Consider the following 23,370-nt stretch of genomic DNA (forward strand, 5'->3'; position numbering starts at 1 on the left):
AGAGAATATTAGCTTAACAGCCCATAGTCTTTATGTTTACCTTCAAAATGGTGAATATTGTTACTGGTGTTTGGAATGTCCAGAAATTTTCTAATTGGTGCTGACAAGCTCAGAATGCGGTCTGACAGAATTGAATTCAAATACTCCTGCAAATCAAAGTAGATCCATAGTTAGTTAGTATAAGTACCTGCCTCGGTGGTGTAGTGGTTAAGGCGCTCGCCTGGTAAACAGGAGGGCGTGGGTTCAATCCCAGCCAAGGTATGGAATTTTATCCTTAATATTATTTTGAGAATTTGACCACAATAATAGTAGTAGCCTTACTGCTGGAGTAAAGGGACTTTTCAGTCCTATGTGAGCAGTATAAATAAGCACTTACAGTACCCCAATTTATTGATTGCCTGAAATTCCCCATTGCTAAAGAAATAGCAAAGGTTGAGTGTGAAGGGTGACCTCTAGTAAAAAAAAATTGTGGCAAGAACCAAACATCGGCCCAAAGCAATCACTCTAGGTAGGGCTGATTGTGAGGCTGACAAAAAATACCAACCCCGTCTGAAAAAAAGGAAAAGGCAAGGTAGAAGGAGGAGGAGTATAAAGTCTGCCCAGGGCAGGACTTGAACCCATGACCAAGTCCTTACAAGGCAGATGTGCTACTCTCCAAGCTAACTACATATAAGCTAGGGCTTACCAAAGAAGGAATTTGAATTGTTTAAAGCAAAAACACTTGTCACAAATGTTGTTTCCCACTTAACATACTACACTAAATTTCATGTCCTGGCTTAGACTTGAATCACCAACCTCCAGATGTAAAATCCACTTTGCTTACCACTTCACCAGTTTTTTTTTTCTTACCTGCAAAGCAACCTGTCTCTCAGCAACAAACTTCTGGCTCAAGTTCCCGATGTATTTCTTTGGCGGCAGATTTAGTTTCACATGGTGGCTCTTGAACTCATTGTTGAGAAGTGGTGTAGTGGTCAAGGCTTTACCAATACCAATACTTGTCACAAATGTTGTTTCCTACTTAACATACTACACTAAATTTCATGTCCTGGCTTAGACTTGAATCACCAACCTCCAGATGCAAAATCCACTTTAATTGCTTACCACTTCACCAGTTTTTTTTTTTTTTTTTTTTTTTTTTTTTTTTTTTTTTTTTTTCCTTTTAAGATAGAGCTGTGCGAGCTCCATCCATTTTGAACTTTGATGATGTACTCCTGGAATGTAAATAGAACTTTAGAAAACAACCAAAAGGAGATAAAGTCTGGTAGAGCCAGCCTTCTTAGCTTGAAGGGTAGTTGCTTGTCTTATACCTAGTCTCTCTTCCAAAGCAGTTTAAACAGGGTCTTGTATATTTGATGGGATAGTAATACACACAAGAGTGAGATGACAATTTGTCATCTATCTATAAAAGACCTTGCTTAACTTGAAAATAATAATAATAAATGAAAAACTCTCTGTAACAAGCAGGTAGCATACATTCAACTCTATTCTAAGCTGCTTACAGTGTGTCCTTGAATAATCTGAGTATTTTCAATGGTGGCTTTCAACGGGTATGTTCGATCAACATAAATAGTAGCTTGCTGGGATTTTTCAAAAATTGCCATGGTCAAAAATAGATGTGTGGGGCTGGGTTGTATGAAAAGCTCTTGTTCATTATTTTGTCTGAAATTAAACAAAAATAAATTTGTTGATATTAAAATGAACTCAAAAACTTACATGCCACTCCCAAATCTCCAGAAATACGCAAAATATTGTGTATTTCTATGAGCTTTAATATCAAATGATTGGAATAATTGTAATTGTATTTGTACAGGGCTTGAGGATAGACATAATCTACATGGCCTGAACTCAAAAACTTACATGCCACTCCCAAATCTCCAGAAATACACAAAATATTGTGTAGGTATTTCTATGAGCTTTAATATCAAATGATTGGAATAATTGTAATTGTATTTGTACAGGGCTTGAGGATAGACATAATCTACATGGCCCTAGTCATTTTGTTATAAAAGTAAATCAAAATATAAAAGGTATGAGTGAAATACATGGTGCTCCTATAGCTAAGTACATATTGAAAGCAAAAGAATTGTAGTCAAGAATCTTGCAAGATTGTAAAGGTAGACACACACACACTACTATCACGTCACGTGAACTCACGTGAGCTCAGGTGACGTGATACTAGTGTGTTTCTACCTATAATGAAAAACAAAAATTCGATTTCCAGATCACAGATATCTCCCTGCTTCTCACCAATCAGCACTACAGTCATATCCTGGATCTTATTCTGGATTATAATCCCATCAAATCTATTGATAGGCTAGAGGGAGCGGTGTGGCTGCAAACCTTCCGAAATTTGAGTCTAAGAGGAAACAAACTAACCCAGGTAATACCTAGTGAGTCCAGGGAACTATGAAGGGACCACGACTGTCCAAAATCTGATCACCAAAAATCTGGTGTGAACATCACACGACTTTCCTTATCCTATTGAATCCTCTGTCTTTTCCTGACAGTGATTTCTACGGAATTCACACAATGATCACTCCCTGACTTGGTAAAGAGGTAATTATTTAATTAAAACAAAAAGATAACTATAAATAGACACCATAAATTAATTAGTGTAGGTAATTAAAAGATAAATCACGTTAATTTGCTGATAACACAAAAACACAAGTGATAAAAAAAAAAAATCTTCAACTTCAATGACGTTTGTTTACATTTTTTTTTTTAGTGCCGTATAGTGCTGCCACCTAAGCGGTGAATTTTTGAACTAACACGGAGGTGGGGAATAGTGGACAAGAGAGAGATTAAATTTGTGACGCCTTACGCCTTTTTTAAAAGAGAAAATTTGAGTCACAGCAACGGCCTTTTTAAACTGAGTCCAGGGAACTATGAAGGGACCACGGCTGTCCAAAATCTGATCACCAAAAATGTACATTTTACCAGCAAAGTCGATTTTTTTCCGGCTTTAAAGGGTAGCCTAGTTAGCTTGGAGGGTTGCGCGTCTGCCTTGTAAGCGCTAGGTCGCGGGTTAGATTCTCGGAGCACCTGGTATTCTCCTATCATATCCTTCTCTCTTCGCTTCTTGAAAAAAAAAAAAAAAAAAAAAAAAAAAAAAAAAGGAACTCCCTTTTTCACGTTAGTTTCCTTGGAAGGACCCCCGACAAAAAAAAACAAAACAAATGGACCTACTGTTCACGTTAGCTTCCTTGGAAGGTACCGCGTACCTGTCTCATAAGCGCTAGGTCGCGGGTTTGACTCTCGCCCGGGGCGGATTTTATCCTACACAGATAAGGTTCGTTCCCGGAACGGCTATCTCTATAAATTCTCTTCCCTAAGTAAATCATTTCTTCTTGGTTTTGGGTTTCTGTTGCCAACCTAAAAGCGTAAAATCCAAGAAATTCTCGTTCCCCAAGATCATTCTATCCTGATCACACATGGCCCTGTTGCTTATAGTGTAAATAAATAAATTCTATCCTGATTATCCGTTTCAGCTGCCCACTTACGCCTTGGACAACGCCCTCGAGCGTAACCCCAACGTGAACCACATCTATCTTGGCGACAACCCGTGGAAATGTGACTGCCGGTTCACGCCAGGGTTCCAGGACTTGATGGTCAAATATGAGAGTGTCATTCCAGATCCGATGAACATCCGATGTGCGGCCAATGAAGATCCGGCCATCTCTCAACAACCGGTGAGAATTAGAATAGAATAAACTAGAGGGGAGAATAGAATAGAATAGAGAGGAGAATAGAATAAACTAGAGAGGAGAATAGAACAGAATAAAGTAAACTAGAGAGGAGAATAGAATAGAATTTGATTTAATTGATTTAATATGATTTCTTTATTTTTGAATAATTATAATTACAAATAAAAACATCTCCTAGGCTGATTTCAACCTCTGAGGAGATGGTTCTTTTCCTCCCGTTAAAGGATTTCTGAGTGGACTGAAAGCAAAGATTTATGGTAATTGCGTTCTACCTATAAGATTGGACAAAAGATCCCTCCAGCCTTCACATTTCCAGGTAAATAAGGGTCTTTCTGGCTCCCCATGGCTCTTTTTATGTGCTCTTGTTATTTTTAGTTCAAGTCCTTTTTGTTGGTCTATCTTTGAAATACAAAATACATGTGCTAAGTCCTATAGTTTTATTTATAGACTGAATATGTTTCTCTATTTTTTCCTATAGACTGAATATGTTTCTCTATTTTTTCATTTCACATCAACACATAAAATGTGTTGATTTACCTACCTTTGCAATAATACCTTTACCATTGATTTACCTTCATCTGTGAGTTGCTACATTATTCTAGTTTTGTGCCTCACCAGATAGATTTTTGTTGAATATTTTTTTTAAACAATAGTTGGGCTCCTTCAATCAATATTTGACTTCTTATATCAGTTATCTCTAAACTCTGCTCCTTTTTGTATCATGTCCTTTCTGTTGATCTAGGTACATAGGTACCTTTGAAATTGGGTTATATCCCAGTAGGATAACCAAGGTATATGCTATTCTATAAATCTGTAGACCTAGCTCAATTAATGAATTTAAAAAAAAAATCTTCAACTTCAATGACGTTTGTTTACATTTTTTAGTGCCGTATAGTGCTGCCACCAAAGCGGTGAATTTTTGAACTAACACGGAGGTGGGAAATAGTGGACAAGAGAGAGATTAAATTTGTGACGCCTTACGCCTTTTTTAAAAGAGAAAATTTGAGTCACAGCAACGGCCTTTTTAAATTCATATTTGATAACGGGAAATACGGGAACAAATGGAATTATTTAAACAGGTAAAAATTTCATTTCAGTCAGCTTTAAAATTATTTTAAAAAAATCCAGTACAAGACAGCATTTTAATCGAATTGAACATCATTAAACGGACCTGAGCCGCCTTTCTTTTCAAGGTCACCCACTCGCGGTCAGCTGTAAAATGTAAACAAAACAGAAGGAAAACTAAACTCCGAAATTTTTCCCGAAAATTTACCGCCATCTGTGAAATGAAAACCCCGGCAGTTATTGTGAAAAATCCGGAAAAGTGCCTCTCGAAATTTTTCCCGAAAATTTACCGCCATCTGTGAAATGAAAACCCCGGCAGTTATTGTGAAAAATCCGGAAAAGTGCCTCTAGTTTTCTAATCCTTTTGATTTCCTACCGCTCTTGGAACAGATGGGCCTCTTTTCCTCCCGTTAAAGGATTTCTGAGTGGACTGAAAACAAAGCTTTATGGTAATTGCGTTCTACCTATAAGATTGGACAAAAGATCCCTCCAGCCTTCACATTTTCAGGTAAATAAGGGTCTTTCTGGCTCTCCATGGCTCTTTTTATGTGCTCTTGTTATTTTTAGTTCAAGTCCTTTTTGTTGGTCCATCTTTAAAATACATGTGCTAAGTCCTATAGTTCTATTTCTGCTCCTGACTGAATATGTTTCTCTATTTTTTTCATTTCACATCAACACATAAAATGTGTTGATTTACCTTTGCAATAATACCTTTACCATTGATTTACCTTCATCTGTGAGTTGCTACATTTCTAGTTTTGTGCCTCACCGGATAGATTTTTGTTGAATATTTTTTTAAAACAATAGTTGGGCTCCTTCAATCAAGATTTGACTTCTTATATCAGTTATATTTAAACTCTGCAAACAAGTGGCTCCTTTTTGTATCATGTCCTTTCTGTTGATCTAGGTACGTTGGTACCTTTGAAATTGGGTTATATCCCAGTAGGATAACCAAGGTATATGCTATTCTATAAATCTGTAGACCTAGCTCAATGAATGAATCTGCTTTCCCAACAGGTTTCCTATCATCTAAATAGAATGGAGGGAGCAGATGTCAGACGTTCAACTCGGACGCGTACTGCCTTGGCAGATCACGTAGAATCAACAGAGAGGAACCAACCCAATCAGATTGTGCTACGGTCTCGAAATGTAGTCAATAGTAACAACACAATTGTTCCACCAACCACTCGACTTCATGCTGGTATGTGTGAGCAGTTAAACTCTCAGGTCCCCATTTTTTTTTCTTTTTTTTTAAGAAAAAGAAAAGGGGAGAGAGAGAAGTTTGGAGAAAGAAAGAGATAAAAAAAGACAGAGAAAGAAAAAGAGAGGTAGAGAGAAAAAAAGAGAGAGAGAATGATAGACAGAATAAGAGAGAAAGGGAGGGAAAGAGAGAGAGAGAAATGGATTTAAAAAAAAAATTCCATTCTATGTAAGCTGTAGAAATAAGCACTTACCTATTACCTTGTTGAATTTCTATTGCAAGTTTTTACCTTTTATTGGTACCTACTTGTTCAGAAGTCACATCAATGGAAAATTGCTTCAAAAAGAATCTGTCACAAATGAGCAGTAATCAGTGTTATTATAGGGTTAGGTTAAAATGTTGTGGCTTCTGAATAATTACCTACCTTTTATTGGTCAAGAAATCCATTTCAACTTCTAAGTAATTAACTTATTACCCTGTGTGGTAATCTTTGAGTTGACTACCATTGGCTTGAAAGAGCCAGTAGCCTGGTCCTGATTTCCAATCAGAGCCAGTCCTTATATTTTCACTCTGATCTAGGCGCATGGTAGTGCGCCAGGCCGAGTTCCAGCCTAATGCACACAGTGTGTAATATTACATGAAACAATTCAACCCACTTTTTTCAGTTTAACTAAACTGTTCAACCGATATGGCAAAATTCTTGACAATTAAAACCTTTAATTCGAGGTCTAAAATATCTTGTGTTTTCATTTCAGTAGCTTGGTTTATTCTGTTTAATTTTCAAAGAAAAATCGATTGAACAAAATATACGAAACAGCCGCCAGCCTCTGAAGGTTACTCAGTGGCGTAGCGTCCATATAAGGCGTGTATGGCGGCCATACACTCGAAATTTCACTCAAATACCCTTAAATATTGACTTTAAATACTAGATTCCTAACTGACATTTTCATTATCATACCTACTTGTCCATGATATGTATATTGTTCTTTTATGGGGCAATCAATGAAAAAATACTACCAATTCATGAGAATATCCTACCTGATCCTTTTCCTTAAAGGTACCTACGTCCCTTCTGACCAGTTGAAAATTTCGATTTTTTTTTTTTTTTTTTTAAATCATAATTTAAAGTAGCTTGGCTTATTCTGTTTAATTTTCAAAGAAAAATCGATTGAACAAAATATACGAAACAGCCGCCAGCCTCTGAAGGTTACTAGATTCCTAACTGACATTTTCATTATCATACCTACTTGTCCATGATCCATGATATGTATAATGTTCTTTTATGGGGCAATCAATGAAAAAATACTACCAATTCATGAGAATATCCTACCTGATCCTTTTCCTTATGTATAATGTTCTTTTATGGGGCAATCAATGAAAAAATACTACCAATTCATGAGAATATCCTACCTGATCCTTTTCCTTATACCTACGTCCCTTCTGACCAGTTGAAAATTTCGTTTTTTTTTAAATCATAATCTAAGAGACACCTAGAATATGGTTTGCATTTCCATCAAAAAGCAATGTATTTCTGTCAAGAGATAAGTAAGTTAAACCCAATCATTTGTAGATTATGTTTAATCTTGAAGTGGAAATGTGGAGTGGAAATTTTGTGGACACGTTTTGGAATATTAAAATAAATACACTAGGGACTAGTTTTACATAAAAAAGTTAGTGTGATGATTTTATTTATTTGATAATTATTAATGAAGTAGGTGAGTGTTTTCCGTTTCTCAAATTTGGGAACTACCCATTGAAGTACATATTTGATTTTGGATTTGGAAACTACATTGTTTTACAAAAAGACCCTAATTAAAGGCTAAGCACTTAACATAAGTATAATAATAAAAAAATGTCCTTTATATAGCAAAGAGGTGTGTGGTGTATGGTGTATCACCAGTTCACCACACTTTTATTCCAAAGAATCTGGATGTTCTGTATTTTTTTACTTTTTTTTTGTAAAACCCATGTACAGGGTGGTCCAGAGTTACCTGACGATTTTGATTTACCCATTACTTTGTTATAATTTGTGGTAGCTTGTTGAAATTAATATCACTAAGTTCAGAACTAAATGAGCTTTTGTTACAATGTAGTTGTGGACCCCACAACATCGAGCTCTCGCTGTGGTGGCATTTCTTAATAGTAGTGAATTTTTGACTAATGCTCAGAGGAAGTTTTGCACCCAGTTTGATTTTCCTCCCTCCTCACCCGATCTTAGCTCATGTGACTTTTTTTCATGGAAATACGTTAAAAACAAGGTGTATATCTATTTATAAGACAAGGACTCTGGATGAGTTAACAGGTGCTTCTTATCACGAAATTCGTGCTATAGCCCAGGAAAGGCTAAAGGCAGTAGGTATGTCGATTTTGCCCACAGATTGAGTGTTTTCAAAATGAAGCAATTTTTCGGATAGCGTTGTCTGCCACACCTGATCACCATTACAAACAAAATCCCCAAAAAAGTAAACCTCATTTTGTTATCTTTCATTTAAAATAAATATCACTCTTTTAACTTGAAAATTGAACGTGTAGCATCATTTTAAAAACCGTCAGGTAACTCTGGACCACCCTGTATTACATATTTATGGTCTGAATTATCAAAGGTGGGAGCCATAAATTCGGGGCAGCCCTATTTTTTGGTTTTTCTCAAACTGCTCAGTGTTCATTTTTTTTTTTAACTATTATTGAAGAAGAAATAAATATGGCAAGGCAAACCATTCAGTTTGAACTGGAAAACTATCAAATGAGACCAGAGCAGGAGACGTTACTCATGGACATGATACATGCTGCTGCATACAAGGATAACACACTGGGCCTGCCTAAACTTTGTCCCCCTGCAAGCATTAGTGTGATCAATAACAACACATTATTTACTTATCTTAAGAATTACTATACTCCTACGCGTATGGTAGTTGCTGGTATTGGAGTAGAACATGAGGCACTTGTAGAAGCAGCCAATAAGTATTTTGTTGATAAACAACCTGTATGGAAAGAATTACTATACTCCTACACGTATGGTAGTTGCTGGTATTGGAGTAGAACATGAGGCACTTGTAGAAGCAGCCAATAAGTATTTTGTTGATAAACAACCTGTATGGATAAGTTACTGACTATTGGATTAGTCACACTTGTATCTTGTAATGAAATTTTATGGAAATAAGAAGATACAAAAAATGCTTAACTCAAATTAGCCACCTCAATGTCATCGGGTTCAACGGTAATAAAGGAATGGTTGTAAGTGAGTGAGTGAGTCAGATTGAGTGTTTGTAACTGAATGAGTTATGAGAGATTATTGGACAAATCTAGCCACTTAAAGTGGGCAAAGGGTGAATGACTGTAAGTAAGTGAGTGAGTGAGTATTTATTGGACAATTCTAGCCACTCTAAGTGGGCAGAAACTGCAAAGAGCAGAGAGTGAATGACTGTAAGGGAGTCAGCGAGTAGAGAATTATTAGACAAATTAATGTAGCCACTTTGAGTGTGCAAAAATGCAAGCAGTGAAGTGATGGGAGGGAGTGAGTGAGCGAGCGTTTATGTTAGTGAGTGGATGGATGAGTGAGTGATTATTGGACAAATCCAGCCACTTTGAGTGTGCAGAAACTGGATGACGGGAGTGTTTTTCTCACAAGCTGAGCTGGGGTTAGGTCCCAGTCTAAATTCTTCTGTACAACTGTGAAATAATGAATTATTTTCCATCCATGCTACCATGATTCCAGGATGTTTTCCAATAAGATCAACTTCTGGAAAAGTAAAGAATTATTTTTATTTATTTACACTCTAAGCAACAATGTCAGAAAGTAAAAAAAAAAAAAAAAAAAAAAAAAAAAAAAAAAAAACAAAAAAAAAAAGGCGAAGTACTGAGTTCTCGCGCCAAGCCGATGTCTCTCTCGGAGATGGCCGACCCGACACGAACTTTCCCGAGTCCACCTGAAAGTGATGTTTCCGAGCCCGAAGCACTGAGTCGGAGTGAGCTGAAGACTCAGTTGTGTTCCCTCACGAAAGAGCAGCTCAGGGAGTTGCTTTGTGATGTGCTTGAACGGAATCCGACCCTGATGGATGAGATTGTGAGTGGTAAGAAGTAGAAGAGAATGACTGAGTGAGTCAGTTAGTGAGTGAGTGATTATTGGACAAATCTAGCCACTTTAAGTGTGCAGAAAGTGACTGACTTAGTTAGTGAGTAATGAATGGTTGTAAGTGAGTGAGTGAGTCAGATTGAGTGTTTGTAACTGAATTAATTATGAGAGATTATTGAACAAATCTAGCCACTTGAAGTGGGCAAAGGGTGAATGACTGTAAGTGAGTGAGTGAGTATTTATTGGACAATTCTAGCCACTCTAAGTGGGCAGAAACTGCAAAGAGCAGAGAGTGAATGACTGTAAGGGAGTCAGCGAGTAGAGTAAGTATTAGACAAATGTAGCCACTTTGAGTGTGCAAAAATGCAAGCAGTGAAGTGATGGGAGTGAGTGAGCGTTTATGTTAGTGAGTGGATGGATGAGTGAGTGATTATTGGACAAATCCAGCCACTTTGAGTGTGCAGAAACTGGATGACTGGAGTGTTTTTCTCACAAGCTGAGCTGAGGTTAGGTTCCAGTCTAAATTCTTCTGTACAACTGTGAAATAATGAATTAATTTCCATCCATGCTACTACCATGATTCTATGATGTTTTCCAATAAGATCAACTTCTGGAAAAGTAAAGAATTATTTTTTATTTATTTACACTCTAAGCAACAATGTCAGAAAGTAAAAAAAAAAAAAAAAAAAAAAAAACAAAAAAAAAAGAATTTTATTGGAAATTTAATTTTAAACCCCCCAAGGGTCAAAATTTCGATGGTCAGTTTTTAGTGCCAAAACACGTTTTGAGGTCCCTAGAACCTAAATCCAAAGTTTCAGCCATTGGTCCGTCTGTGTGTCTGTCTGTCTGTCTGTAAACAAAATATCTCGAGAACGGTAAGAGCTAGAGACTTGAAATTTGGTATGTAGCTGTCAAATGTGACAAGGATGCGGCACGAAACTTTTGGTTAAGATCGATGCAGAAACCCTCCGTTTAGTTAGATCTCGTTAGTTTTGACTTTGTTTGTAACATATCTTTATTATTTATAATTATTATAAGTTAATATGTATTTTTATTTATTTATTTATTATTATTATTTTTTTATTTTTTTTTTTTTTTGTAAGGTGTGGTTAACAACTTGACATTGATTCCTGCCCGGGGGCGAACTTTATTTCTGAACAGATAAGATTTGTTCTCGGAACGGCTGGCTTTCTACTATAATAATAATAGACTCTTGAGTGGAAGGCAACCACTTGGCGAGGTTAACGCCTTAGGCGTTCTCTACCACCTAACCCTTAGAGCTCCATTATTATGTGGTCAAATTCTCAAATAAATGATAAAATTCCATACCTCGGCTGGGATCAAACCCACGCCCTCCTGATTACCAGGCGAGCGTCTTGACCACTACACCACCGAGGCAGGTTCCTATCCTGCCCTCATCGATTTCGGGACGATAAGACCTACGTTGTTATTGATAGTTCCCTTTAGGAAACTTAAACAAAGGGACCATTTTGTTAATGACACCCCACCTTACGGTAGTTCTAATTATTATTTTTCTTGTTATGTTTTTCTTTTACGGTTTAAGTGACAGAACGCTTACAAATATGTACATTATTTGTTCACCCTAGTTTACAAAGGGTACAAGTGACTTTTTTTGCGAAATCGAGTTATGTGTTAAAATGGGTTGATAAAAATGATACCTAGGTATCATTTTTATCATGTTTACGAAGTTTATTATTTTTATCTTTTGTGCTCCATGTTTATAAACCTTTCATTAACTTTATCATTTTTACGAAGTTTATCATTTTTATCGTTTGTGCTCCATGTTTATAAACCTTTCATTATCCCATTTTAACACATAACTCGATTTCGCAAAAAAAGTCACTTGTACCCTTTGTAAACTAGGGTGTACATTTTTATTGTTGTCAGTACTTCATGTTGAATTGAGAAAGTAGGGACTTTGGGGATTTTAAAAATCTTCTGAGTTTCAGGACATTTGAGTAATTATTTTTCAAGTTCAACGAAACAATAATAATGAAAAAACAGTTTTTTTTGGCTTTTTGCTTTTTTGGCCAAAATTTGCACCACCGCTTTCGTGTTCTTGGTAAAAAGACCTTTAATTTGATATATAGATCGACCAGGTTTGGATAAGTCCTTCTATGGGGACAGACAGACAGACGTCACCGAAGCGAATACAATAACCCGTCCCTTATACCTTTTTATTATTACTATCGTAATAATAAAGGAAGGACGGGCTAAAAATCTAAAGAAATACCTTGAACCCACCAACTTCAGTTATTGGTTAAGTAAATATTAGACATCCTGAGTCAGAGTTTATATCAGACATATTCACGTTATTTTTTTATACCTTTACGAAATAAAACGGTAGTAATATCGTCAAAAACTTCCTTCACTGATGGCCCCTCCATGAATTTAAATGGATTTTTCTTTTGCCAGAACTAAGATATGAATGTTCGTTTAATTAACTTATGTATTAATTTATTAATTTTTCAGTATTGTACAAGGTACAAGCATCTACAGTCGAACCTGTCTATTTGGGACCCGTCTGGGAAACCTGGATGAACGGCTGAAAAATTGTGGCCCCTTATTAGTAATTCTATTCCCTTGTGTGCCGCGTCCATTTTAATTTAGGACTATTACACTCAATTAGTAATTGTAATTTGCCAGCCTAGTTAGCTTAGTTGGTAGTGCGTCTGCCTTGTAAGCGCTAGGCCGCGGGTTCGATTCCCGCCCGGGGCGGATTTATGCTCTCGTATTTCAAAGGCAAATACGTATTTTCACGGGTGTTCTCGTGTTGACTCAGCACCTAAATAAGGGAAGTATTGTGTCTCTTATCACCCATCTGACTCTTTGATAGAGAGAACTATAACTGCTAAGGCTAAGGTCTTATCGTCCCGAAATCGAAGAGAGAAGAAAGACAGGATAGGAGAAAGCCAGCCGTTCCGAGAACGAACCTTATCCCATCAGGATAAAATCCGCCCAGGGCAGGAATCGAACCCGCGGCCTAGCGCTTATAAAGTAGACAAATCACATTGATTAGAATATTTCGTTCTAGGGAAATTTGTCGGTATCGGTATACCTAATTACATATTACAAAATTTTAAAAAAATAATAGATAATCGTTTCTTTTTGATTCACAGTGGGCTTCACGGTTCTCCTGTTGGCAGTGTTCGGACAGCCTTCGAAGCAGGGGTTCTTCTGTTCGGATACCAGTATTCGATACCCCTTCAAAGAGTCTACAGTTAGCACCGGTCTCCTGGCCTGTATATCTCTGTCTCTACCCAATATTATAGTAAGTAACCAACCTCAGTGGTCCAGTTATTAACGCGTTGTACTTTGGATCTGGAGGTTGGTGGTTCGAGTCCAAGTCAAGTCATAAAATTTAGCGTAGTGCATTAAGCAGGGAACGACATTTGTGACAAGCATGTATGCTTAACACCCTAAGTGGTGGGCTGGGGGCGAGGAAAAGTCTGGAGCATCTACTCGTATCATCATTTTACACTGGTGATATCGCCACTGGCCACTCGATTAAAGTAGCTACTCAATTGTCCTCACTAGGCTGAGTGCACCCCGAACTCCAAGCACAGAGCTGAAAAACTACAACTCCGCCGAGAATCAAACCCGGGCCCTCCGGCGTGCAAGCCTAGTGTGATACCCACTCGGCCACGGAGGTTGTTTCCCTTTATAGAATTAAAGAATAATACATACAACTAACAGTTCAGTAGAAAGACCTTGCTTAACTAGAAAAAAAAATGAGTAAAAGTGTTTATTTTATACTGCTCGCACCGGACTGAAAAGTCCCTTTACTCCAGCAGTAGGCTACTACTTTTACTGAGGTCAAATTCTCAAATTATATTGACTATAAAATTCCATACCTCGGCTGGGATTGAACCCACGCCCTCCTGTTTACCAGGCGAGCGTCTTGACCGCTACGCCATCGCGGCAGGATAAATCAAGGTTCAAGGATCTTACTAACTTGATCTCAGTTGAAATGTGACATGACTAATGTTAGATAGGTACTATTAATCATCTTAGATGTTTATTGTATGTAGGTCAGAGTAGTAGACAAATTAATGTAACAGCTAGTTAACTTGGAAGGTAGCGCGTCTGCCTTGTAAGCCCAGGTCGGGGATTCGATTCCCGCGCGGGACGAACTTCTTGTCACATTTGACAGCTAGGTACATACCAAATTTCAAGTCTCTAGCTCTTACCGTTCTCGAGATATTTTGTTTACAGACACACACACGGACCAATGGCTGAAACTTTGGATTTAGGCTCTAGGGACCTCAAAACGTGTTTTGACACTAAAAACTGACCATCAAAAATTTGACCCGATTACATTACTTTCCTTCCTATAGGATAAGGAAAGTAAAAACAGCCATTCCGAAAAAGAACCTTATCTGTCCAGGAGAAAATACACTCAGGGCGATGAGTGGTTTCACCGCCGTTTTTATTTCGTAGCAATAAAACAAGAACCTTAGAAGGTAGTATGCCTGCATTTTAAGCGCTAGGTTGCGGGTTCGATTCCCTCTCGGGGCGGACTTTATCCTAGACAGACAAGGTCACTTGCCTAGTTAGCTTGGAAGGTAGCGCGTCTGTCTTGTAAGCGCTGGGTTGCGGGTTCTATTCCCGCCCAGGGCGGATTTTATCCTAGACAGATAGGTCAGAAAGTCTAGTTCGCTTAGAACCTTAGAGGGTAGAGTGTCTGCATTGTAAGCTCTATGTGGCAGGTTCAATTCTCGCCCGGGGCGGACATTTTCCCTAAACAGATAAAGTTCGTTCTCGGAACGGCTGGCTTTCTCCTATCCTGTCCTGCTTTCCTCTTCGACTTCGGGACGATTAAGCCCACTGTTTTCACAGTTCCCTTTGTGACTTTTATCAAAAATCTCCCTTTATTATATATCCTTTCTCCCAAATCCCACTCATTAACAAAATCCACCATTGTCGGGATGTCGCGAGTTCGATGATATAATGTTTTCAATCAATCACTGAAGTCCAACCTAGTTAGCTTAGTTGGTAGTGCGTCTGCCTTGTAAGCGCTAGGCCGCGGGTTCGATTCCCGCCCGGGGCGGATTTTATTCTGATGGGATAATGTTCGTTCTCGGAACGGCTGGCTTTCTCCTACAGAATACAGGTTTATCTTCTTTCCTCGCTTCCTATAGCAGTTACAGTTCCCTCTGTCAAACCTCTTTAAAAAAATCACTGAAGTTAAGTAACGTTGCGCGTGGTTATTACCCGGATGGGTGACCATCTGGTCAATCGCATACTGATAGTACTGTGTTTATTCATACCTTCCTTTATCCGCATTTATTTGAGAATTTGACCACAGAATAATGGAGATCTCTGTTCTAAGGGTTAGGTGGTAGAGAACGGCGTGAACCTTCCTTAGTGGTTACCTTTCACTAGACAATTTCTCCCCGCATGAAAATCGAACCAGCGACCTAGCGCTTACAAGGCAGGCGCGCTACCTTTCATGCTATCTAGGCAGTCATCATTCTTAATATTTTTTTTTTTTTTAAGAGGTTTGACAGAGGGAACTGTAACTGCTATAGTCTTATCGTCCCGAAATCGAAGAGAGAAGGAAGACAGGATAGGAGAAAGCCAGCCGTTCCGAGAACGAACATTATCCCATCAGAATAAAATCCGCCCCGGGCGGGAATCGAACCCGCGGCCTAGCGCTTACAAGGCAGACGCACTACCAACTAAGCTAACTAGGCTGGCCACTATAGTTCTGTTATGATGGGTTATGTACTGATGGTTTATATTTTTGGCGGATGTTCCCCGTATATAGAAATATTTTTGTTTCTGACAATTAGGTCCTCATACAGAGGGGACATAATAGTTATTACAGTACTATATTGAAGGGAGAAAGGGACATACTATTTGCTTAATGATAAATAACAAGAATTATGAGTCATAATACAAGTCTTTCATGTTGCATTGTTGTAAATTATGCAATATGTAAGTATTGTTAATTGAAGAAATGAAGTAGTGTAGAGCGTCTGCCCTGTAAGAAATCGAGGGTTCGATTCCCGCCCAGGGCGAACTAAGTCTATACAATCTGGAATCCAACCTCTGAACCGCTACCTCTGCATTTTAAAAGAGAGAGTTTATCAAAAATAGACCTTTACCTCAATTGCAACAATGTAAGGATTTCTTGCAATCTGATTGATTCCTTCATTTTGGGTTGATGACTCATTGCTGCCACATTGATCTGGATGAACTATAGTCATCCAGCAAACAAAGACAGATGCACACTCAACTACAAATTACCTACTACAGTACTACATTATTATTACAGACCCTTCTCACTGACTATTAATCAGAGGTGGATAATCCTACATCAGTGTCCACTGTTAGGGTCAGCTCTCCTTGTTCGCGGGTGATAAACTCACAATAGGTATTATGAATAGGTTTACCTACACAATAGGTATTATGGAAAAACTTTGAACTACATCTTTCTGACTCTCCATGACTTCACGTGACGTGAGACGTGACGTAGGGTGCCTGGTTGTACCTTGGCCCCCAAAATCACTTTTTGATTTTTTTAATTTTTTCTATTAATGTTATTGGCATAATTTTAGTCTTTCATATTGCATTGTTTTATTTATTAACTAGCCGAAATCCGTCGCTTCGCTCCGGATTTCTGCTAGTAAATCCCTAAGGCATGGCCGTTCATGTCACTCATCCATTTAGTGGTCTTTAGAGAACGGTGTGAACCTTCCTTAGTGATTACCTTTCACTAGACAATTTCTCACCGCGTGAAAATCGAACCAGCGACCTAGAGCTTCCAAGGCAGGCGCGCTACCTTTCATGCTATCTAGGCAGTCATCATTCTTAATATTTTTTTTTTTTTTAAAGAGGTTTGACAGAGGGAACTGTAACTGCTATAGTCTTATCGTCCCGAAATCGAAGAGAGAAGGAAGAAAAATCACTGAAGTTAAGTAACGTTGCGCGTAGTTATTACCCGGATGGGTGACCATCTGGGAAATCGCATACTGATAGTACTGTGTTTATTTATACCTACCTTTATCCGCATTTATTTGAGAATTTGACCACAGAATAACGGAGATCTCTCTTCTAAGGGTTAGGTGGTAGAGAACGGCGTGAACCTTCCTTAGTGGTTACCTTTCACTTTGAAGACAATTTCTCACCGCGTGAAAATCGAACCAACGACCTAGCGCTTACAAGGCAGGCGCGCTACCTTTCATGCTAACTAGGCAGTCATCATTCTTAATAAAACATTTTTGTTTCTGACAATTAGGTCCTCATATAGAGGAGACATAGGGCTACCTTTCATGCTAACTAGGCAGTCATCATTCTTAATAAAACATTTTTGTTTCTGACAATTAGGTCCTCATATAGAGGAGACATAGTTACTACAGTACAGACAGTACTATATTGAGGGGAAAAGGGGACATACTATTTGCTTAATGATAAATAACAAGAATTATGAATCATACATAATACAAGTCTTTCATGTTGCATTGTTATAAATTATGCAATATATGTATTATTAATTGAAGAAATGAAGTAGTGTAGAGCGTCTGCCCTGTAAGAAATCGAGGGTTCGATTCCCGCCCAGGGCGAACTAAGTCTATACATGGGTTTTATCCGTTGATTTGTTAATCAATCAATCAATCAATCAATCAATCAAGTCTTTCATATTGCATTGTTTTATTTATTAACTAGCCGAAATCCGTCGCTTCGCTCCGGATTTCTGCTAGTAAATCCCTAAGGCATGGCCGTTCATGTCACTCATCCATTTAGTGGTCTTGCTCGGCGTAGCTTAACAAAAACGAACCGGAAAATAGCCTATAACCTTCACGGGAGTACAAGCGATAAGTTCAAAAAGTTTCATAGCAATCGGATGAGCGGTTTGGCCAGGCATAAAGTTCGAACAAACACACACACAAACAAATATTCATTTTTAGTCCGGGTGTTCCAGAATTTATTATTACTTTCTGCTGGTTGGTTCTTTTACGCTGTCCAATTTCTTCCGACAAGCTGTCTCGGAGAAAACTCCCGACCCCCCGTAACCACAAATTCTGGGACACCCTGTCATTGTTCACAACACTGTCCCATCAAGATAAAATCCGCCCCGGGCAGGAATCGAACCCGCGGCCTAGCGCTTACAAGGCAGACGCGCCACCAACCAAGCTAACTAGGCTGGCTGGAATATTTTGAAATCTTTAATCTCAAAATGCTTAATCCGCGAGTTAAACTAGCTTTGTGGTCCCCGGCCTAGATTTATTATTTTTTATGCGGCTCGTTTACGTAAATTTTCTTCTCCATTTGAAGGCGGCGTGGTACACCTCTCTAACGCGAGTTCTGGATAACATGCACCACTGGACAGATGTACTGGCCGGGGCTCTGATAGGCATTACGTTTGCTTTGCTCATTGTAAGTACTTATACCAGCGACTCACTATCAGGTAGACCTGACAGGTACGGCTGTAAAGGTTCGTCTGTCAGGTCTACCTGATAGCTGATGAGTACACACATTATCAGGTAGACCTGATCAGGTTTACCTGTCGTCAGGTCTACCTGATAGTGAGCGTCTGACCTTACTTTTTTATGAGGTTTGATAGAGGGAACTGTAACTGCTAAGGTCTTATCGTCCCGAACGCGAAAAGAGAAGGAAGACAGGATAGGAGACATCCAGTAGTTCCGAGAACGAACCTCATCTGTTTTACTGTTTAGGATAAAATCCGGCCCGGGAGGGAATCGAACCACCGACCTATGGCTAAAATATTAACCTATGTACGCTAAACTTAGCGCCTCTCAGTTCCTTTGGGGTGATTTATCTTGTATTTGAGCGCACGGCAGCGCACCAATAATAATAATAATAATAATAAACTCTTTATTGTTGAAAATTCATACAATACATAAAGTACAAATGTAAGCACGCTTGTCCATCTTTACATGAACTGATTCGGCAGGTTTTTCTCACCTTCATAGATCGGCATAATCTGAAGGTGAACTTTTGAAATTTAGGGTTGATATGAAATCTTTTAATTTCCCCCCAGATTAACTACGTCGAGCCGCCACGGCCCCGACTGGATCCGGAAATCATCGAAGAGCTCCGACGAGCCAACGCTCTACCGGCCGAACTGTGGACTAGTAGTGACGAGGAAACTCAACAGAGTGCGGTAGTGTCGGATTTGGAGAACGGGATCAGTGCGCTGGCGCGAGTTGACCGCAGCGTCGTGAACGTGTAAATTTTTATACCGTGTACATACTATCAATATTTCCATCAATCTTTCTGGTAATTATTCAGAAGCCACGACAATGAAAAAGGGAGCTCCTTTTTGTGTTCAACCTAACCCTATAAAAACACTGGTCACTACCTACTCATTTGTGTCAGTCCCTTTTGTAGCAATTTTCCATTGGCGTGATTTCCGAACAAGTACCATTTGCCACGTTTCACCAAAGTGTGGAAAAGTACAGTCGTGTTTTTCTTTCGAAATTTTCAGGTGATAATGATGGACAATTGGGAAATGGGGAAATGGTACAATGACTACAATGCCAGGCAATGTTCCATTTCCGCATTTCCCTATTTTGTACCACTACCACCATGAATCACTCATTTGTGTCAGTCCCTTTTGTAACAATTTTCCATTGACGTGATTTCCGAACAAGTACCATTTAAACAAAGTGGTGCAATATTAAACTGTTGAGATAATGGGACTAAATGTCCTAATTCGACAGTCTAAATAAAGCACTAATCTAAAAATCTAATCTAATTTACCATGTTTCACCAAAGTGTGGAAAAGTACAGTCGGGTTTTTCTTTCGAAATTTTCAGGTGGTAATGATGGAAAATAGGGAAATGGTACAATGACTACAATGCCAGACAATGTTCCATTTCTGCATTTCCCTATTTTTAGTAGCAATTTTCTATTGACGTGATTTCCGAACAAGGACCATTGTCCATGTTTCACCAAAGTGTGGAAAAGTACAGTTGTGTTTTTCTTTCGAAATTTTGGAAATTTTGGTTAGGTGGTAATGATGGAAAATAGGGAAATGGTAAATGGTACAATGACTACAATGCCAGGCAATGCTCCATTTCCGCATTTCCCTATTTTTCACCACTACCACCATGAAAATCGAGAAAGGAAAATACTTACGCATTAACTTTTTTTACAAGTTTCCCCCTATTTTTCACCACTACCACCATGAAAATCGAGAAAGGAAAATACGCATTAACTTTTTTTTCTAACAAGTTTCCATTTATATTTGATCGACAAAAAACTCAGAACATACATTTTTCTTATAAAATAAATGGTATACCTATCCGTATAAGCAGAGCTTGTGCCACGGATGGGGAATTGCCACGGATGGGGAGTCAATCGTCAATACTTACAAGTAGTCAATCGAGAAGTAGATTTTTAAATTGTTACGAATAATTCTAAATAGATCATGCTTCAAAGAAAAGTTCAGATCCTCATGATGGTTGACTATGGTTCGGGATGGCCTATTGGCCAATTAATCGGCTAGAGACCGTCAACCCCCCTCGGTGCAGCTGCACCGCTACAACAACAATAGCCAATGGGCATGGTTGGTTCAGTGGTAACGCTTTGCTTACCATGCAGAAGGTCCCGGGTCCGATTCCAAAAATGGACAAAATAGACCATTGACCCCCGGGCCCCGCCGCGCGCCGAGAACATTGACGCCTACTAAGTACTATGCTAAGCCATATCTAATGTATCACTTTAGTCAGCTCCCATGGCGCAGTGGTCACTGCACTCGCCTTGCACGCGGGAGACCCGGGTTCGATTCCCGGCGGGGTCAAGAAATTTTCGACGCCTACTAAGTACTATACTAAGCCATGGTTTTTGGTTTGTTTTTTTTTTTAAAAAAAAAAGATGAGTATTCCACCGCCGTTTTTATTTCGTAGCAATGGAACAACTGCTACATTAGACGCTTGTGGCCTGTGTCGTAGCATGCCTAATAGGATAGGATAGGATAGGATAGAATAGAATAGAATAGGATAGGATAGGATATGATAGAATAGAATCGAATAGAATAGGATAGGATAGGACAGGATATGATAGGATTAGAATAGAATAAAGTCTGGATGTCGGACTTTAAACAGGGAATACACCAGCCTGAGTTTCCCTTGCTAAAGAAATAGCAAAGGCTGAGTGCGAAGGGCATCCACTCGTAAAATGTGTAGCCAAAACCAAATGTCAGCCCAAAGCAATCACCCTAGTTAGGGCTGATTGAGAGCCCGTAGTATGCCTCTCATCAGATGGGCGAGAAGAGACACAATACTTCCCATTTAGGTGCTGGGTCAACAAGAGATATCTAATGTATCACTTTGCCCTGTGTCCTCTTCAGTTATTCAGTCTAAGCACCGTCCCTCGCTACTCAATGATACCGGAGCTGTTCCACTATAATAATACAGAAGAGGAAGAAGATTGTTATTGTGTGGACCCACCCTGTATTGATAACCTGTTCTACACGGCCGATTGTTTCCCAGGTAAGCGGGGGGGTCGCGGGTTCGATTCCGGGGCTTAGCGCGTCTGCCTTGTAAGCGCTAGGTCGCGGGTTCAATTCCCGCCCGGGGCGAACTTTATCCTCAACAGTGATAATGTTCGTTTTCGGAAAGGCTGGTTTTCTCCTATCCTGTCCTCTTTCTCCCTTCGATTTCTGGACAATAAATACAACCGGTGCTACAGTTCTCTCAATCAAACTTCTTCATTTTTTTTCACTCTTTATGTTCACCTTTATGGTTTTAACTGTTGGAAAATGTTTCTCTTGTAATTTTCATCATTAACCCTTTCTTCTTTGTTCACCAGGTCCCATTGTATTTTCGTACAAATACTTCTACGGGGTGAACCGGACGCATTTGAAACATCTGTCCCCTCTCCCGGGACGATAAGACCATAGCAGTTACAGTTCCCTCTGTCAAACCTCTTAAAAATAATCAATTGTGATCTATTCTTGCTATTTTGGCAAAATTTCATAAATACAACCGGTGCTACAGTTCTCTCAATCAAACTTCTTCATTTTTTTTCACTCTTCATGTTCACCTTTATGGTTTTAACTGTTGGAAAATGTTTCTCTTATAATTTTCATCATTAACCCTTTATTCTTTGTTCACCAGGTCCCATTGTATTTTCGTACAAATACTTCTACGGGGTGAACCGGACGCATTTGAAACATCTGTCCCCTCTCCCTGAACCGGGGGACTGGAGAACCTACTTTGAAATCCACCCTGTAAGTACATATTTTATAAAACTGTCATCTCGTAGTCCCTCTAAGATTTTGATCTGATATAAGTTTCAAAACTTTTTTTCTATTGTCATTTTTGTATAAAGGGTTAGTCCCGTAAATAAATAAATAAATTTGCAATCGGATTTCGATTGGAAATATGTATTTTGTCTCTTGACTATCTGGTGTTCTCGTGTTGACCCAGCACCCAAATGGGAAGTATTGTGTCTCTTATCGCCCATCTGATGAGAGGCATACTACGGGATCGGCACGCTACACCGACCAAATGATTCGAACCAGGACCTTCTGCATGGCAAGCAAGTGCGTTACCTGTGGGTTAACCGTGCCCCGAAATACACCCTGTAAGTATTCCATAAAACTGCCATTCCGAAATAGGTATGTCGTCCCTCTAAGGTTTTGATCTGATATAAATTTCAAATTTGCAAAGGTATTTCGACGGCAAATATGTATTTCAACGGTTGATTTTCTGATATTCTCGTGTTGACCCAGTACCTAAATGGGGAGTATTGTGTCTTTTCTCGCCCATCAGATGAGGGACATACTACGAGATGTGCATGCTACACCGACCAAATGATTCGAACCAGGACCTTCTGAATGGGAAGCAAGTGCGTTACCTGTCGGTTAACCGTGCCCCTGAGGTAAAATTTGTTTAATCGTCGAAATAAAACTTTGAACTCGTTTCGCTGGATCAATAATCTCCCTTTCGCTCCCTCAGGCATTAGGTACCTACGGGATCGGCACGCGACACCGACCAAATGATGCGAACCAGGACCTTCTGCATGGCAAGCAAGTGCGTTACCTGTGGGTTAACCGTGCCCCTGACGTAAAATTTGTTTAATCGTCGAAATAAAACTTTGAACTCGTTTCGCTGGATCAATAATCTCCCTTTCGCTCCCTCAGGCACTCGGTACGGCCACAAGTTCAACCCAGAGGATACAACTCAACCTCCAAGTGCGAAAGGCCAAATTCTTCAACTATCCCTCCTTCTTCAAACATAGGACCATTTTGCCTGGGGTATATTTGGAACGGGTAAGTTAACCCTTTTGTAGCCCGTTCCCCAAAAGAATCGACTTATGAAAATCACTACCTA

General features: G+C 39.1%; 4 protein-coding genes, 1 long non-coding RNA gene and 1 pseudogene across 5 annotated transcripts in view; 5 read left to right on the forward strand and 1 right to left on the reverse strand.

Moving 5' to 3' along the window:
• Nucleotides 1-1,694, reverse strand: part of LOC103518135 (PX domain-containing protein kinase-like protein) — an 11,587-nt gene extending 9,893 nt beyond the window's left edge. The window contains exons 1-4 of the mRNA XM_026830013.1: nucleotides 1,500-1,694; nucleotides 1,160-1,211; nucleotides 850-977; nucleotides 41-146 (exon numbers count right to left, since the gene is read on the reverse strand). Of these exons, the coding sequence (XP_026685814.1) occupies nucleotides 41-146; nucleotides 850-977; nucleotides 1,160-1,211; nucleotides 1,500-1,601 (388 nt within the window). The 5' untranslated portion in view covers nucleotides 1,602-1,694. The remainder of the gene's footprint in view (nucleotides 1-40; nucleotides 147-849; nucleotides 978-1,159; nucleotides 1,212-1,499) is intronic.
• Nucleotides 1,695-1,777: 83 nt separating this feature from the next.
• On the forward strand, nucleotides 1,778-3,710 carry LOC108253548 (protein singed wings 2-like). The gene is made up of 3 exons (XM_017447704.1): nucleotides 1,778-1,792; nucleotides 2,222-2,380; nucleotides 3,489-3,710. The coding sequence occupies exons 1-3, from the start codon at nucleotides 1,778-1,780 to the stop codon at nucleotides 3,708-3,710; spliced, it is 396 nt and encodes a 131-aa protein (XP_017303193.1).
• A 1,318-nt stretch (nucleotides 3,711-5,028) lies between these two features.
• LOC113471117 lies at nucleotides 5,029-5,956 on the forward strand. Its single transcript, XR_003393939.1, has 2 exons — nucleotides 5,029-5,277; nucleotides 5,787-5,956. It is a non-coding gene; the product is annotated as an uncharacterized LOC113471117 (long non-coding RNA).
• Nucleotides 5,957-8,660: 2,704 nt separating this feature from the next.
• Nucleotides 8,661-9,080, forward strand: LOC113471116 (annotated as a pseudogene).
• Nucleotides 9,081-9,847: 767 nt separating this feature from the next.
• LOC103518136 (putative phosphatidate phosphatase) lies at nucleotides 9,848-19,488 on the forward strand. Its single transcript, XM_008483191.3, has 4 exons — nucleotides 9,848-10,040; nucleotides 13,183-13,338; nucleotides 18,291-18,445; nucleotides 19,071-19,488. The coding sequence occupies exons 1-4, from the start codon at nucleotides 9,848-9,850 to the stop codon at nucleotides 19,260-19,262; spliced, it is 696 nt and encodes a 231-aa protein (XP_008481413.3). The 3' UTR covers nucleotides 19,263-19,488.
• Nucleotides 19,489-21,358: 1,870 nt separating this feature from the next.
• On the forward strand, nucleotides 21,359-23,330 carry LOC108253549. The gene is made up of 3 exons (XM_026830015.1): nucleotides 21,359-21,525; nucleotides 22,153-22,265; nucleotides 23,181-23,330. Exons 1-3 carry the CDS (start codon nucleotides 21,417-21,419, stop codon nucleotides 23,316-23,318), a joined length of 360 nt encoding a protein of 119 aa, XP_026685816.1. The 5' UTR covers nucleotides 21,359-21,416; the 3' UTR covers nucleotides 23,319-23,330.
• Nucleotides 23,331-23,370: the final 40 nt, after the last annotated feature.

The sequence above is a fragment of the Diaphorina citri genome, unplaced genomic scaffold (genome assembly GCF_000475195.1).
Source record: "Diaphorina citri unplaced genomic scaffold, Diaci psyllid genome assembly version 1.1 scaffold2087, whole genome shotgun sequence".
NCBI lineage: Eukaryota > Metazoa > Arthropoda > Insecta > Hemiptera > Psyllidae > Diaphorina > Diaphorina citri.

Bases quoted from the DNA above. Each gene is read 5' to 3' on its own strand.
- LOC108253548 (XM_017447704.1), top strand. The intron at 2,381-3,488 runs GTAATACCTAGT...TATCCGTTTCAG, and splicing joins GAGGAAACAAACTAACCCAG to CTGCCCACTTACGCCTTGGA.
- LOC103518136 (XM_008483191.3), top strand. From the start codon at position 9,848: ATGTCTCTCTCGGAGATGGCCGACCCGACACGAACTTTCCCGAGTCCA. The intron at 10,041-13,182 runs GTAAGAAGTAGA...TTTGATTCACAG, and splicing joins GATGGATGAGATTGTGAGTG to TGGGCTTCACGGTTCTCCTG. The intron at 13,339-18,290 runs GTAACCAACCTC...TCCCCGGCCTAG, and splicing joins TCTACCCAATATTATAGTAA to ATTTATTATTTTTTATGCGG.
- LOC108253549 (XM_026830015.1), top strand. From the start codon at position 21,417: ATGATACCGGAGCTGTTCCACTATAATAATACAGAAGAGGAAGAAGAT. The intron at 21,526-22,152 runs GTAAGCGGGGGG...TTTGTTCACCAG, and splicing joins CACGGCCGATTGTTTCCCAG to GTCCCATTGTATTTTCGTAC. The intron at 22,266-23,180 runs GTAAGTACATAT...TCGCTCCCTCAG, and splicing joins CCTACTTTGAAATCCACCCT to GCACTCGGTACGGCCACAAG.